The sequence below is a fragment of the Lepidochelys olivacea genome, assembly GCF_965140295.1.
Source record: "Lepidochelys olivacea isolate rLepOli2 genome assembly, chromosome: 6".
NCBI classification, from domain to species: Eukaryota; Metazoa; Chordata; order Testudines; family Cheloniidae; genus Lepidochelys; species Lepidochelys olivacea.
The window spans coordinates 53,390,528-53,408,942 of record NC_140416.1 but is presented as its reverse complement, the minus strand read 5'-3'; the positions used below and the strand labels follow the sequence as shown (position 1 = coordinate 53,408,942).

Genomic DNA, 18,415 nt, shown 5'->3' with positions numbered 1-18,415 from the left:
TAAATGAATTCTTTGCATCAGTCTTCACAGCTGAGGATGTGAGGGAAATTCCCAAACCTGAGCCATTCTTTTTAGGTGACAAATCTGAGGAACTGTCCCAGACTGAGCTGTCAATACAGGAGATTTTGGAACTAACTGATAAATTAAACAGTAATAAGTCACCAGAACCAGATGGTATCCACCCAAGAGTTCTGAAGGAACTCAAATGTGAAATTGCAGAACTACGAACTGTAGTTTGTAACCTATCATTTAATCAGCTTCTGTATGACTGGAGGATAGCTAATATGACACCAATTTTTAAAAAGGGATCCAGAGGTGATCCCAGCAATTACAGGCTGGTAACCCTGACTTCAGTACCAGGCAAACTGGTTGAAACTATAGTAAAGAACAAAATTGTCAGACACAGAGGAACATAATTTGTTGGGGAAGAGTCAACATGGTTTTTGTAAAGGGAAATCATGCCTCACCAATCTACTAGAATTCTTTGAGGGGGTCAACAAGCATGTGGACAAGGGGAATCCAGTGGATATAGTGTATTTAGATTTTCAGAAAGCCTTTGACAAGGTCCCTCACCAAAGACTCTTAAGCAAAGTAAACTGTCATGGGATAAGAGGGAAGATCCTCTCATGGACTGGCAACTGGTTTAAAAGATAGGAAACAAAGGTAGAAATAAATGATCAGTTTTCAGAATGGAGAGAGGTAAATAGTGTTGTCCCCCAGGGGCCTGTACTGGGACCAGTCCTATTTAACATATTCATAAATGATCTGGAAAAAGGGGTAAACAGCGAGGTGGCAAAATCTGCATATGATACAAAACTACTCAAAATAGTTCAGTTCCAAGCAGACTGTGAACAGCTACAAAAGAATCTCTCAAAACTGGGTGACTGGGCAACAAAATGGCAGTTGAAATTCAATGTTGATAAATGCAAAGCAATGCAAACTGGAAAAGATAATCCCAACTATACATATAAAATAATGGGATCTAAATTAGCTGTTCCCACTCAAGAAAGATCTTGGATAGTTCTCTGAAAACATCCACTCAATGTGCAGCAGTAGTCAAAAAAGTGAACAGAACGTTGGGAATCATTAGGAAAGGGATAGATAATAAGACAGAAAATATCATATTGCCTCTATATAAATCCATGGTATGCCCGAATCTTTAATACTGCGCACAGTTCTGCTCGCCCCATCTCAAAAAAAAAAAGATATATTGGAATTGGAAAAGGCTCAGAAAAGGGCAACAAAAATTATTAGGGGTATAGAATGGCTGCTGTATGAGGACAGATTAATAAGACTGGTACTTTTCAGCTTGGAAAAGAGACGACTAAGGGGGTATATGATAGAGGTCAATAAAACCATGACTGGTATGGAGAAAGTAAAGTATTATTTACTTCTTCTCATAATACGAGAGCTAGGGGTCACCAAATGAAATTAATAGGGCAGCAGGTTTTAAAAAAAAAAAAGGAAGTATTTTTTCACACAATGCACCGTCAACCTGTGGAACTCCTTGCCAGGAGATGCTGTGAAGGCCAAGACTATAACAAGGTTCAAAAAAGAACTAGAAAAATTCATGGATGATTGGTCCATGAATGGCTATTTGCCAGGATGGGAAGGGATGGTGTCCCTAGCCTCTGTTTGCCAGAAGCTGGGAATGGGAAACAGGGGATGAATCACTGGATGATTACCTTTTCTGTTCATTCCCTCTGGGGCATCTGGCATTGGCCACTGTCAGAAGACAGGATACTGGGCTAGATGGACCTTTGGTCTGACCCAGTATGGCCATTCTTATGCTCCATATCCTTATTCAGTTTTGTTGCTCTTCTCTGTACCTTTTCCATTCTAATATATTTTTTTTGAGATGGGGTGACCAGAACTGCATGCAGTATTCAAGATTTGAGCGTACCATGTATTTATATAGTGAGTGACATTATGATATTTTCTGTCTTATTATCTATCCCTTTCCTAATGGTTCCTAACATCGTTTGCTTTTTTGACTGCTACTAAATGTTGAGCAGATGTTTTCAGAGAACTATCCACGACTCCAAGATCTCTTTCTTGAGTGGTAACAGCTAATTTAGACTCCCTCATTTTGCATGTATAATTGGGACTATGTTTTTCAATGCACATTACTTTGCATTTATCAACACTGAATTTCATCTGCCATTTTGATACCCAGTCACTCGGTTTTGTGAGATCCCTTTGCAACTCTTCAGTAGGCTTTGCACTTAACTTTCTTGAGTAGTTTTGTATCGTCTACAAATATTGCCACCTCACTGTTTACCCCTTTTTTCAGATCATTTAGGAATATGTTGAACAGCACTTGTCTCAGTAAACATCTTTGGGGGACACAACTACTCACCTCTCTCCATTCTGAAAACTGACTGTTTATTCCTGTTCTTTGATTCCTGTGTTTTAACCAGGAGAGGATCTTCCCTCTTATCCCATGACTTCTTACTTTGCTTAAGAGCCTTTGTTTGGTGAGGGATCTTGTCAAAGGCCTTCTGAAAGTCCACGTACACAATATACACTAAAAGAAAAGGAGGACTTGTGGCACCTTAGAGACTAACAAATTTATTTGAGCATAAGCTTTCGTGAGCTACAGCTCACTTCATCGGATGCATTCAGTGGAAAATACAGTGCGGAAATTTATATACATAGAGAACATGAAAGAATGGGTGTTACCATACACACTGTAACGAGAGTGATCAGGAAAGGTGAGCTATTACCAGCAGGAGAGCGAGGGGGTTCTTGTCAACTGCTGGAAATGGTCCACCTTGATTATCACTACAAAAGGTTCTCCCTCCCCCCGCCCCGCTCTCCTGCTGGTAATAGCTCACCTTTCCTGATCACTCTCGTTATAGTGTGTATGGTAACACCCATTCTTTCATGTTCTCTATGTATATAAATCTCCCCACTGTATTTTCCACTGAATGCATCCGATGAAGTGAGCTGTAGCTCACGAAAGCTTATGCTCAAATAAATTTGTTAGTCTCTAAGGTGCCACAAGTCCTCCTTTTCTTTTTGTGAATACAGACTAACCCAGCTGCTACTCTGAAACCTGACAATATACACTGGATCACCACTGTCCACCTATCTGTTGATCCCCCCTCAAAGAATTCTAATAGATCGGTGAGACATAATTTTCCTTTATAAAAGCAGTGTTTACTCTTCCCAAACAAACTGCGTCCATCTACATGTCTGATAATTCTGTTCTTCACTATAGTTTCAACCAATTTGCCTGGTACTCAAGTTAGGCTTACCAGCCAGTAACTCTCAGCATTGCCTCAGAAGCCTTTTTTAAAAATTGGTGTCACGTTAGCTATCCTCCAGTCATCTGGTAGAGAAGCTAATTTAAATGATAGGTTACATACTATAGTTAGTAGTGCTGCACTTTCATGTCTGAGTTCCTTCAAAACTCTTGGGTGAATGTGATCTAGTAATGGTGACTTATTACTATTTAATTCATCAGTTAGTTCTAAAATCTCCTCTATTGACATCTCAATCTGGAACAGTTCCTCAGAGGCATCATCAGTTGCAATTTCACTATATCTTTCTAACTAGACCGATGAAAGAGTTTGGGTCCACATATCTGAGATGCCATCTGACCCTGTATCACATAGCAGCAATTAAAATCAGCTTCAAATTCTTATATCGGGGCCAAAAAGCAGGACATTCTTGGTAGAGGACCTTTGATTGGAATTTACTTTCAATCCTTGGTCTGACAGAGTCTGTAGTTGTTGACTTTTAGGATCCATTGCAAAGTTTATCTTTCTACTTACGCTATTAATAATTTGGGGGCTGACTGGGAAGGATTCTAGACAAAACCCTTGATTATACAACCCAGTCTCAAAGTGAGTGATAATTTTAAGCAGGAAAATCATTTGGTATAGTTTTAATTTGTAAAATTACTCTGGAACGGACGTGGGAAAGTTAAGTGACATGCTTATGTAGCACCACACTAGCCTTGCCTCTGGAGGCCTGGGTTCAAATCTGGATTTACTGCAGGTCATCACAAGGGAAAATTACTTTGATGTTTTCATCCCAGCCACCATATATGCATATCGAAAAACCCACTGGCTCTGACAACAGAAGCCCTGATTTGCCTTTGCACAGCAGACCCAGAAATGTGTCCCCTATATGGCAATGACCAGGAAATCCTGCATTTGATGCACTAGTACGTTTACTGTCCCAGCTTTACAATAACCAATTAAAAGAGAATAGCCATAAAAGTGCTGATACTACCGTAGGGTAATAAACTAGACCTTATCAGTGACAGTGGTGCACATTACAAACTTCAAACTCATTCCTTGCCCTAATCCATCAGAAACTTCCTGGCTTTAATAGGCTATAAATGGCAGAAGCTTTGAAGTCCAAGGATTAGAATTGCTAATAGACAAACTGAACGAGTGACTAAGTGCAGCCAAGGCCTGCTACCCCACTGCAGAGCCAGGTGGAACGCACTGCATGGATCTGTATTAAAACAAATTAAATTAATTTACTCAAACTGCCCTCTCCTCAGCTGCAGTCCAGGAGATTACATCAAAGTGTTAAAAATAAATGGACAAAGGGGGGAGATAAGAGCCACACGAGGAAACATAATTTATTAAAACACATATTTACTACCATGCAAGACCAGTTTGAACATAACAGCCCAATAACCAAAGCTCTCAACTGGGACCTATGATCATTAGGTTCACAGGCAAATTCATTCTTTTTCTGGAGATAATGATTTATGATTTAATAATATCTGAGCAAACATAAGAAAGACAGAAAATGTATATGCCTATAAAAAGAATTTACATCACTAAGATTATTAAAAATGATTATTAATATTAAATTTTTCAAATCAGTAATTTGTTTTAATTCTCCCTTACCTGCCTTACAGGAAAGAATATATGGAAACAAAAAATATTAATTTCTGCCCCAAATGGGTTGTTATATTCACGGTGTATGCAGTGTTTACTCTACTGGAGTAATAGCTCAACTACATGTTATGAATATGTTTTCAATAAAAACTTCAGAGTACACAAAAATAACACCTTCCCTTTATATGCAACACTTTTAATCTCAAATGATTACCAACCACAACTAGATGTAAGAATCACTTCATCTGTCAGTGATGGGCAACCACATCTAGTGCGTTTTATACAGCAGTGCTAAACAACCAGTTGAGACAAGAAATGAATACTGTGTCCAATTTAAACTGGAACAAGAATATAAAGAGGCAGAATGCAAAGCACCAAAACTGGAAATGGGCCAGGACAATGGGGTTAATAACCTGACTCCTGCAAAAGTGCCATGGAATTTTAAATGAGTGCAAGTGATCAGGAACTCAGTTTAATATTGTACCTAACATACATAAATGGCCAGTTTATCTCACAGGTTGTCAGTACATTCTTATATAGGAGAATTACAAACCCAAATAGTTCTCAAAGATTCACTTGATTGGCTACTGGAAACAGCAGAGAGATTATTAATAATTCACAGGGTTCTACAGCCATAGATTTTAATTTTTTTAGAACAGTTATTCTAGCTAGAGGAAGCACTTTTGCTCAAAGAGAATCTCCTTCATATTTTAGGGAGGATGCCCAATTAGTATTAGCTAAGGAGAGGTAAGCTTATTTTTCTTAAATTCAAAGTCACTCAAAAATTGTGGGTTGGAAAGTTTAATTTGCACGCTAACATCATAGAGTTCACATTCAGGTTAGGAAAGACTGAAAAAAGGGAACAGAGATCAGAGGAAATAATTAAATGGGGGAAGAGAACAGAAAACAAATAGACTGAAAAATACAGAGAGCTTGTAAGATAAAGAAAGGGGAGGAAGAGAAAAATTCTAAATAGACACTGTATATAGGGCACCTACTTGTCGTGTTCTGATTTTTGGAGCAGGTGGCTCCTTACCTCCAATACAGAGCAAAAACTTCTCTTTGGTATGTTTTTGAAACCAAATCTGCCTTGAAAATAATATGGATTTAAATGACATGAAAAAAGGTTCATGAGCATCAAATAATTTTATAAACCCATGAACTCAAAATAAGACTGCAAGGGTCAAAAGTCCTCCAAACTCCATGAGGTTTGCTCATCACTGATATAAATAGAATCATCTGTGTTTTAAACATAAATATTTAAATAAAAAGAGACCATTCGCCTCACTTTTGTCAGGACAGTCTTAGAGTTTTTACATGATAACCCGATGTCCCAGAAACTTCCTTCTGGACACACAGAATGTCTCAGGTTTTTATTTCATCAGTTAAAATGTTCGTTTATTTTATAACCACAAAACGTCCAACCTGCATTCTTGCATCAAGCCAATTTGTTCTGTGTTTACAGAGAACAGTGTAGTGGAACAAGTGTTCACTGTGATTAATAGTGTCTGTAGAAAAAAATCAAATGAGTGTAGACAAATTAAGGCTTCCCTGTCCCGCCCCACTCAAAGCAAAAAAATCCTCCATTGAGAAATTTGCATGGCTTCTTGTTGAATCATCAGTTGGCAAAGGCAACACCAGCACAGATCCTTTTAAAAACGTAATTTGGCCTTTTCAATTTTGCAACTTTAAAAAAAAGTGTCATGAAAACGTACCCTTTTTTTAATTTGAGAAGTATTGCAAAACAGTTTAAAATAGTTTTATGTTTAAAAGTACATAAAGAGAGAGGTTGCATTGTACTAGATGTACAGTCAGTGTTCTGCCACTACTCTAACACGTACCACCTCCCTCCAACATGCATACCTTACCTTCTGGTGGATTCTTATTCTGATTGTTCCAGACGACTAACAGCTTGGATAGACTGGGCACCTTGGACACCTCAGTGATGACTCGGAAGAGGCTTTCCACCCTGTCATATGTCAGGACTATAGCAGTGAAACCTTGAGACTGTGGTGGGATTAATGGAAGGAAGAGTGGGTTGCTCACACTGCTCCATTTCTGTAAAAGCAGAGAGGATGTTGGATCAGATCAAGGTCAATTAAAACTATAATAGGGGAATGTAGGCAGTCAGAATGTAAGTACCAGAACTGGAATTTAGTTAAGGTAGGTCTCTTTGGTCAACATCCTAACTCTTCGGAAAAGTAACCTTTCAAAAAGTCCGATTTTCTTTTTCATAATTCACAGTTCTGTAAAACCTTCATGCCAACTCCATTTCCTAATGTCAATTTCTATCATTGCCTGACAATGACTTTGTACGAAGGGATGGGCTTCAAAAAAAGTGGAGAAGGGATGGAAAGACTTTTGGGGAAAGGGAACTAGGAGGCATTTTAAACCCAGCTAGCATGGCACGGTTCTCATTTGCTACTCTCTGCTTGAAAGTATTTTGCTTTTTATAGTCAGTTGTTGGCCAACAAGCAGAGAGCCAGCTCTGAGCCACCATTTCAGAGTAGAAACAGAATTAAAAATAGCAAATGCATAATCCTGACACAAAATGGGCACACAAATAAAAAAGACAAATGCTGACATTACAATAAAGAGGGATAAAATATTAATTTCAACAAGACTAGGTTTATTCTGTGTGAAAGAAAAGCTATTACACCGTTAAATAGAAAACCCTATAAGAGACGCAAAGATTGATTTCAGAGTTATTTACTCCATCTGAATTTTAACTAGGGGGTCCCTTTTAAGACTTTAAAGCTCTTATTTCAATGCACTGCAAGCATAAGGAAGCCAGTTCAGTTGGCAAGAGACAAGACAGACAACTCTGTTCTCACTGAGTGTGCCAACTCCATTTGGAGCCGAAGATGTGGGGGGAGGCAGCTGCAAAGGAACCATTAGATGAGAATGAAATTGTAGGCATTTTGACTTTCAACTTTTTCATTCCAGCTTGCTATTCAGATGCTGACATCCACACTAGGACAGAGAAGCAGAGGAGAAAATAAGACTTATTTGGAGGTGGGGGAAAGAAAGGGTTTGGGAGTTGGGAAAGGAGAAGCTGACACTGTTTTGCAGGGAAGCCTTTGAATCTCAGCCGACAAAGAACTAGGAACACTTCTAATAGTCTAGAAACACTGCCCAATAACTTCCAACACTTTCCTGCAATACTGTAAGAAACCCCAGTTAAATACATACTGCTGGTATCGGGAGAAAGATAAACTTTATGTACCCGAAGTTATCAGCTCATATTTGCTGGCAGGAGGTATGGAGCTTCACCATTTCCTTAGAGTGTCTTTGGGGTTTTTATCCCCCCCTCACACCTCAAAGGTGGCTGCCTTATCCACCTTTACCTGATGCCATTACACTACTAAAATAGTCTGCATGTCTACTTGTCTGTCTTGGTGACACTAGCAGTTGACATGTGCAGGAACAGATTTCAGATGCTCACATTTTCTGAAATGCCAGTTTTTTAGGCTTATTGTCTTTAATATTTATTGGGACCTGAAGAGCAGGGGTAGAACTCTCTGATTATGGAGCAGTCCCAAGAACTTCTAGGGTGAATCACAATCTAAACTTGAATAGGGCACGGCCAACCTCATTAGACCTTTAATGAACAACTTCAAAAACTGCATTTTTTCTCTCTAAGATCCTGAATATCAAGTTTTCCCCAACTTCCCACCTCCTCCAAATGATTCTTTTAATGTTGAGAATCTTTTTTGTGCATCCTTCACAAGCCTGCTTGTATTAATACTTGCAGCAGGGGGTTAGCTGCATAACCAATACAGTGCCAAGAAAATCCTGCATTTCTGCCCAACAAGAAGAAACAACTGGTGAAGTAATCTTATAGACAATAAATATCCTTTTTATTATTTAATGGTGACCCCCACCATCCAAATTAAGAACTCCCATATGAAGTTTCCTCTATTGTGCAAGTTCCTTTCTGGCTGCAGTATATCTTAATAGAATGTGTTAGCATCCAGCACAATGAGGCCCTGGTCCTTGACTTCAGGCTCTTAGGCACTATGGTAATAGAAATAGTAAATAATAGAATTTGCAAGGATTACTCCATTCATCATCTTCTGACAGTACTTTAAAAAAAAACAAAAAACATTTAAAACTGCTAGGTATTTCACAAAATATATACAGATAACCCCTGAGAAGAGAGCATTAACATAAGCAACAATCAAGGGTTCTAAACATGACATGTCAGTTCCAACTGATCCTACTCTCTGTCCAAAGTACAATACTTCCTCATAACAGGATCTTCTTAGGGAAAGAAAGGTAACCTCTCAAAAGAAGTATGTTTATTTCATCTTATGCCCCTGGTAAGTGGTGTCCAAGTAAAGGAAAAGCTTGAACTCTGCTCCTTAGAACCTAATGGGGAAAGAAAACCAAGGCCCCTTGTTTGAAAGAAACATTTCAAAAAGGCATTTAGGCATCTCTGAAGTGTCATTAAGAGCCAACCCCCTGCTGCCTGCCTGAAGTGTGTGTCTACAGTCTCAGACCTCTTGACCCCACTTTCTGCAGGAAATTGGGCAAATTCAAACCTCCATAATTTACTTGAGTCTTCCAGACTTCTGCTGGGGAAAGGCAAACAATGCAGGCAATTAACTCAACAGAAACCTAATTAAATCTCTATTATGGCAGCAGGGCATGAAATGCATCATGGCATCAAGATGACGACTACTCCCAACCACTGGCAGCTGGAGAAGTCGACACAGTGAGAGAACATTTGTTTTAGTCCCATCATTATTATGGGTGCCCATCTGAACTTTCACTGTCAGAAAGAAGAGCAAGAGGTAGTGGTGGAGAGATCATTTATCACTTTCCATGACAAAGTGTTGACACTCAGCTATGGATATGGCAATCCTTTCCCCTCTTCATCCCTCCCATGCTAATATTCATTACAAGAGCCATGGTAATTAAGCCAAGATTGACAGTTTGTTTATTGTGAATCACTTTTATGGGCAAGCAGTATCAGGTTGCAAATGGCAGCTTCCTAACAGCGATCTCACATCACTCTGTCTGTCTGAGTTGTTACGCAAGCCTCTCCACACACAACATGGAAAGCCCAAGGACTGGAACCCACAATGTGAGAGAGGGCTGGGGAGATTGGCCTGAAGTTGGTGAGGTGTGAGAATTCTTTAAAGGGATGAGTCCGTGAGAAGGGATTCAAGCTATTGCAGCTGGCTTGTGCATGACTGCCACAAGGAAAAAAAAAAAGTTTCCATTTGCTAGTAAGGCATTTTCCCCTTGTTACTGGAACATTATTCTGCTCCTTCCTTATTGAATGCAACATGGATTATATTTTAAGAGCAGTTAAAGCAATGGAGGCAATGGGACAAGGAAAACCCCACCATTAGAGAGATCTAAGACTGCACTTGAGACCAATCTCTCATGTGCGAGGGAGCAAAGGGTGTGTTAAGTATAACAAAATCAATCTTGCTAGGATGCCGGTGTGGGATATTTGACATCTGAGAAATCATATCCAACCCCAATTATTCTATAACTGGCTAATCACTGTACACATTATAACATCTGTATAGTACCAATAACATGCTACACACAGCTAATACAATGCCTCTACCCCAAAAAGCTTACAATCTAAGTATAAACAAAGGAAGGAGATATTAAAGGCAATAAGCAAGCAGTGAAGCTAAACACACATTTTATGAGTTCCATGATTTTTTTGAAAAAATTGTTTATGTTTGTTGAGCAACATTACTTAGTCAGGTGGTGAAGGGACAATGGAAAGAGGAGCATATTAAGGAAAGACTTGAAGGGGGAGAAGGTGGAGACATGACAGACAGGGTCAGGGAGGGAGCTCTAGGAACTTGAGGCTGTGTGGAAGAAGGTCCATATCCTGGCAGAAGGGTTAACAATTCCAAGATACTATTTAGTAGGAAAAACTGGCAACAACATAACACATAGATTCCCTTGCTCGCATGAACAAGAACCGTGGCTTTTTCCTCCCTATACATTTTATTTTCAACAACCATCAGACTTAATACTTGTTAACCACACTTTTTAGTAAAACCATATTCAATTTGAACAAGGACAACCCACTGTCATTAAAAAGCCAAGAGGCAAGGACTGAGGAGTATGAGGTGCTGAATGGTACAGTAACTAAACAGTTCTTCCGTGTACCCAGCAAAGCAGAGATGTACTTATCTCCTACCTCTGCATGGAGGGTTTTTTTGGTTGGATTGTTTTACATATCAATCTTAACCTCAATGTGGTTTCAATTATGAATTAGCAGACCAAAAAAGCCTTGATTTATTCTATTTTGCTCCAATTATGCATGATGTGTTTCCTCTGAATACTTTGAGAAAGTATTTCATCATGCTTCCCATCCTCAAGTGGTCAAAGGGCAAAACCAGAGGAGTTAACCCTCTCCACTTCTCCACAGTCAATCAAAGTGATTACATTGTGGATTCAGAAACAGGACTTTTTGCCAGACTGGACAAGATCATTGGTCTGTGGAGTTTAGTACACTCCCATCAGTAGCATGTATTATACTCTGTTACAATATACAGGGGGGTTCCACAAGTGCACACAGGGGTTACTCATGTGAATTCCTTGTGAACTCCTGTGGCTGCTCCCCTGAAGCAGGATCTTTGATTACCAATTTTTAGCTCATAACTACAAATACGAAATTATGCAGTACCTTTTTAAAGTCTAACTAAATCTATTTTACTCTCTCTGCCCTCCTACAACTGTGAATTCTATAGTCTGACTACATTCTGCGATTATTTGCAGTGTTTTTGTAGCTGCGTTGGTCCAGGATATTAGAGAGACAAGGTGGGTGAGGCAATATCTTTTATTGGACCAACTTCTGTTGGTGAAAGAAAAAAGCTTTCGAGCTACTCAGAGTGCTTCTTCAGGTCGGTGTAGCTTGAAAGCTCGTCTCTTTCACCAACAGAAGTTGATCCAATAAAAGATGTTCTCTCACTCACCTCATCTCCATGCATTCTGTGAAGCAGTAATTTCAGTTTTAAGTTTTTTCCTTCTTTCCATTAATTTCAATAATATGCCAATGGAGTGGGTTTGAGGAAGGGGGACGGTGAGCGCCGTTTAGAACAGAGTGCATATTTACAAATGTCATAGTGACTGGAATCTTTAGGATCTCTCTATCTATCAAGGTATTTATGTTCTATTAGTGCTAATCACCGTAGCATCCAGGAATGGGATTCATGTTTTCTTTAAAATAAAACTCTACAGTGCAGTCTCCTGACAGAGCAGACAGTGTAACATACTCTAAATTGGGAAAACAAAACTTGAAATCAATTGTAGGGCTGCAAGGCCCCACCCCTAGGGCCAGAAAAGGTTGAGTGCATTATGAAGGTGAAGCTTGGGATAAAAAGAAGCTGACTAAATTCTACTACTGTACATTTTTATTGAGCCATTAATGAAGACCAAGCCTCCTACTTTCCAGGCCACAAGGAGAGCAATGGAGACCAGCTGGTGAAATAAGAAGGGTTATTATTAGGAAAGGGGCAGATAATAGAGTCATTTCAGAATAAGATGGCAGACAAAAATCCTATAGTTTCTTCAGGCTAGCCTACATTAAACAACTGCCATGAGAAGAAGAAAAAACACAACCCCTACATATACATTTGTGTATGTACTTCTCTCTTCAGTCTCTCCCATATTAAAGATGAAGCAAAAAGCTCTCTAAAAACCTAACAGTATTAGACACAGACAGATTGCGTGTGGACTTAAAATTACAACTGACATTAAAGTGAAACATCTGAACCTCCACTGCATGCCAAGAACCAAGTCCAGGAGTCTGTTTCTCATGCCACAGAGGATATCACAAGCAGATGAAGTTAAACTTTCTCTACATTAGGTACTAGCCACACTGCATTAGATAAGTATTATGTCATCTTTTACCATATAAGCAGAGAATCCTGAACCCTACTCTTGGCAGGTAAGGCAAGGAGAAATTGACTGTCAAATTTTGCTTCAGCAAGAAAATATATTTTTAAGTCTGAATAATCATATATTTGGTACACATGACCTATCATAATACAAACACTGCAGAAGTGTATTAGTAACTACATCTTCTATCAAGACATGGCAAATAAGACAAAATCCCACCCAACCGATCCAACACATCTCAAGTAAAATTTAAGGTGGCTGGAAGTAGACTGGATGTTATGAAATCTAATAATTTCAGAAAAATGTAGCAATGAAAAATTGAGTGAGTTATACCACGTGTGTCAGCCAATAAGACTGCTGGAGGATTTCCTCTCATACACACAAATGTTTATTCAACATTTTGAAGAGTGTTATTGGGGCACAAGCAGAAAATACAATACAGTGGAATCATCTGTTTAACACTTATTATTTAAACTTGGATGAGTGATGTTTTTGATTGGCAACCCTCAGGATCTAGATTATTCACAGGAACAGTGAGATGTAAAATGCCAGCCAAACAGCTCAGAAATTGTTTTAAGTATTTTAAAGGCTCAGTTGGTTGCCAGTTAGCTGAAACACACAATCCATTCTCTAAATGAACATCTGACTTAGGTTTTGTTAAGTGAATAGCAACTATGCTACTGTTACTCAGAGAAAAAGTCATTTTTTGCATTAAATTAATTTGTCTATTACTTTAGTTTAAATAGGGTGGAGATCCTCTTTTCTGCCTTACTGAAAATACAATGTCTGGCAGTCACTCAACAGGAGAATGGAGATCTGCTAGAGAAGTGCATTTATTTTTTGGAGCATAGCAATTCTCTCGACAATTATTAAACTAGAAACTATTAAACTACAGTTTATAACATTCAAGTTCAAAACTCTAAGGCAGACACAATAATGGGGCCAAACCTTTTATAGCTCTATGCTAAAAGCAGGCCTGAAAGAATTCCACAAACACCAGCAAAAGAAAACCTGGGAAACAACAACATTATTGTCATTCTCAATCATCTACATATGTTGGGAAGGTACAGGGACACACAGAGAGAGACTTTAAATAGTCTCCAAAATCTGGAGTTGACTAGATGACAAATTTATCTCTGTATTAGATAATTAAAAAGCATCTAATTGAGGGAGACTAATAGTAGGATAAGGAGTCTTTCAACTCAAGGTTATTTGTTCTAATCCAGTTTGGTAGAGACCAAAAATCATGACTACCACCTGATAGATGGTTAGTGATTTATGTGAAGTCAGTAATCTCAGTCCAGTTTATAATGGATAATGGCTGCATTAGTAAACAAATGGCAATAACTGGCACATTTGTGTATTTTCAGCAAAGGTGCCAGAGCTGTCAATTTGGCACTTTTCACTAGCACTATATTAATTTATTAAAAGAAGGAAACATCTAGATGTGGGTGGGTGTGTACACACACAGTATTGTATCATAATATATAAAACAAAGCAAATGTTTAGGTATTTGTTACTATTTTTCCCTTCTCCCTCAGCCCCAATGGAAAGATCTATTAACACAGATGTTGCTCCACTTCACATGGAAACTTTTATTTTTAAAAAGGGCTAAAAACTTTCAGTCAGCCAACCAATTTGAATAGGTGAAATTGCTTTGATCACTTCCTTAATGTATAACATACTCAACATGTGATGCATTACACATGCCTTCATGTCTCATGTAACTTACATTCCCTTATGCTCAAAGAACACTCAAGTGTTGCTGCTGTACACGAATTCTGGCAGCAACACTCAGCATAGGAGGGGTTCAATGAAGGAAACAGAAATAAAGCTGAGCTACACACAGACCTAGCTGTGAACCTCCTCACTATGAGCTTTAGTGTATAAACACCATTTCCATCCTCACTGTCAAAGACAATAGCCAACGCCTCAAATACCAGAATCACTGAAATTCTGCTCAAAGGAGTATCTAACCATCTGAATATTTCCAAGACTGAAGATATGTCCCTGCACCCACATTTCAAGGTGATGGTGTGGTCAAGGTAATCTTAAAATGAAAACGCTTAGAAAATTAGCCTGCATTTTGCAACAATCCCAACATGTTGTTACCAATTTGGTGGAGACAGCATTGTGAAAGCGCCAGATTCCTCCTCAGATATGAGGTTGTTAGAAACCTGTCTAAGGAAACATTTGGATCCCTGGCAAACTCCTGTGTGTAGCACTTTTACAGGTTATCATCCCATTTAAAAAAAAATTAATTCAGAACTAATTCAAATTAATGTAAAAGCCTGTAGCACTGCATCAAATCTTGGGAAATAAGGGACTGAAATGAAAAGGTGACTCAAATCAAGGTAGCCTCTTGAGGTCACAGAGAAGAATTTTACATGCTGGGGAGTTAAAGGAATTGAACAAGTTACATGGACTGTTAAGCTGGAAAACAATCACTTACTGCTCTATTGTATAGCTCTGAACTGCACATAATTTGTCCAGTGACATAATTTGTAACAGGGTAAGGCACGTTACTGAACACTTATTTCTGATGTTTGCAGTGACTGTAAGAGAGTCAGGTTACTATGTGGGCACTAATTACATTTAATGTCTACAGATAAGAACACTACACAAATGATGTAGGACCGCTAGAAGCCCAGGAAGAATGATCACTAGTTCCTCCTTTGTGTGATGAACTTTACAGTAGACTCTTATTCTGTTACATTAAGTAGTAAGGAAGGTTTCCCTTTTCCATCTGCCCAAACTCATATCACTTGCTCCAATAAAAGCAAGTCTTTTCTGCACAACTGCATAACTACCTGTAAGCAAATCTGACAGGTTTCAGAGTAGCAGCCATGATAGACTGTGTCCGCAAAAAGAAAAGGAGTACTTGTGGCACCTTAGAGACTAACATTTATTTGAGCATAAGCTTTCGTGAGCTGTAGCTGTAGCTCACGAAAGCTTATGCTCAAATAAATTTGTTAGTCTCTAAGGTGCCACAAGTCCTCCTTTTCTTTTTGTAAGCAAATCTGTGTTCTCTATTCACTCAGGGCCATTAGCAGCCAGTGCACAGGGATCTGCATAATAAAATGTTAGGTTAATAACTGTATAGTGACCACATAAATCTCTGATGAGCTGCTGTAAATCCCTTGGTACCAAAAAGCTACTGCACTCTCTGCACCTCTCACTGATTTTGCCCACAGCACACATGGTTGCCTCATCTTCTGACCCCCTCCCCAAATCTGTCACTCCAGTATCCAGTCTACACTGCACAATGGAACTATAGTGTAGCTGCATTCAATATAAAATGTAGCATTAGGAGGGGTGATAGAAAGAGGAAGGAGTCAGATGATGAGTCAGCCATATTTGTTGTGGGAACGTGAATGGCAAATTCTGAGGGCAAAAGCCAATAATAGAAGAGGGATTTACAAGAGCCCAGTGGAGTGCATATTTCACTACTAATGCTATAGTGACTTGAGGATGCTCCTTGTTAAATGATTAATAACTATATCCTAGACTAAGAGAATTCTGATGTCCTAAGTTTCAGAGTTTATTTGCTGTACACGTCTCAGCCTCGAAATTTATTTAGCCCAGAATACGGCTATCATTTGTAAACTGGTAGCATTCTCAAAGTATAAATTACTCACTCTATTTTCATATCTGGATCTGATGGCACCTTTCACTCTCCTAAAAGATACTGTGTCAAATCTCTACATGCATAAACGTATCTTTAGAATCATAATTTCCCACCAGGATTAATCAGAAATTAACAGTGTCATTATAAATGCATGTTATCTAGGAACAAACCAAGATAAGAAACATGCTTATGGCTCAAGTGGGACATTATTCCTTTTGATAAGCACAGACCATCTATGGAATTCTGGCAACTGGATAGTGCAACTATTTAAAAAAATAACTCAATGATTTATTAAGTTGACTGGCAGATACTATATAAGCACTCGCAGCCCAAAGTGTCTGAAATTATAAATTAGCTGGACCCTGCGTTGGAGGCTACCTAGAAGACTGCAATGATAATAAGCTCACCTCCAAGAGATAAAATATCTCTAAAGCAAAAAAATTTTACAATGGATAAAATCATAGCTACTGAAGGCTCCAGTTATTTGCTTCCACTATTAGAGCAAGGGTCAAAAGATACAAGCTACAGACTTTAGCCAGTTAAATAAGGAGTGATTGAATCAATTATACTTTTATATGCATTCATGCTGGAGTGATAAATACTTACCAAAAATCGATGGTCACTAATGTCACAGAACGGCATGGATCTGTTCAGGAGCAATTAAATATAAAGAACAATTCCTGATCTGAACTGTATTTTCTTTTACTGATCCTGTGAGAGAGGGTCACAAGAGATCTCTATACATAGCTGGCTGACAGAACTTACACAGCTCAAAGGACGTTTTTATGACTTTTTTTTTTCCATACTGAAGCAAGAAAAATATTCATGCATGCATTGAGACTCTTTCAGCTGAAATATAAATCCAAGGAACTGACCATTAGTGGGCATGAAAGAGTCTCAGTATGGCATGTGGCTGGACAAATTCCAGTTTGGCTAATTACTAGAGTCTCCTTAAGTTTTCTCTGCAATTTTACATGGATAGAGTATTCCTCTTTACTACCTGTATTATGCTATTGTGTACTGTTGCTGTGTATTGCTCACCAGTTTCAGTGTTACACTCTAGAGATTGCCGTGTTTGTTTGGTGACCGATCTCTTGTAAAGTGCTTTAGGATCTTTCATCCCACAGGATCCCAAGAAATACAGAGTTTCCTTTAAATATAAGTTATAAACAAAAGAAACAGGGGCTTATCTGTCCCCCACAGCAGAAGGAACTGTCATTGAAGTCAGTGGGTATCCTACTAGAAGGAGAGCGGAGAAGAAGCGGCCTGAGAGGTGGCTTTTAATGCTGGGTGTTTCCAAATCCCTATTTTTCTTTTACCATGAAAATCAGGCCAGGTGTCTGGGCATTCTTGCTGAGCTAAGGCCTGGTCTAAATAGTCTGCTAAGGTGTTCTGATCTCCTCATTCTTGAGTAACTGCTTCTTTCTTTCATACCTCAACCTTCACACTAGACATCTGTCAGTGCCATGCTCACCTCTCACTCAGCGATGCTAATGGGTCAGTATCCTAGGCGAGGCCTGTTGAAAATGCTATCATTCTCCAATAATTTAGGGAGTTTAATATCAAAAAACTATTCCTGAGCTCTCTTCTCTTGTACAGTTGAAAACTGTCCTGCTACCAACCCTTTGACTGAGCTTTTGCAGGATAGTTTACAAAAAGGAAATGCAGGTATTAATTTTTCTTTATGTGTAAAATATAAACTAAGGGAGAAATTAGTTTTCAAAATTCTGCAATGTAAGAAAACAGAATAGGGTTGAATGGTGCAGCAGGTTAATTAATACACTAGTACGTCCTCCTCAGAGAGCTGGGTTCAAATCCTTGCCAAGTAAAAAAAGAGTGGAAATGAGTTTGTCCCAAAAGTAGATCACTCAGGAAGATTATCAGTTTCTGTACAAGCAAGTTCTAGGACTAGAATACCAAGGGTGTATATTCACAGGGCTGTGTGGAGAAGACAACAGCCGGGAGAAGAAAACTGGAGGTAGGGGAGGTATTCCTCACATAGCTCTGACAGAAGCTCACATAGAATCTATTTATACCATGTGAC

At 38.8% G+C, this 18,415-nt stretch overlaps 1 protein-coding gene across 1 annotated transcript in view; it reads right to left on the bottom strand.

Annotated features, from left to right (window-relative positions):
• Positions 1-18,415, bottom strand: part of EXT2 (exostosin glycosyltransferase 2) — a 106,536-nt gene that overhangs the window by 45,341 nt on the left and 42,780 nt on the right. Inside the window, exon 9 of the mRNA XM_084631674.1 lies at positions 6,734-6,923. Within this exon, the coding sequence (XP_084487800.1) occupies positions 6,734-6,923 (190 nt within the window). The remainder of the gene's footprint in view (positions 1-6,733; positions 6,924-18,415) is intronic.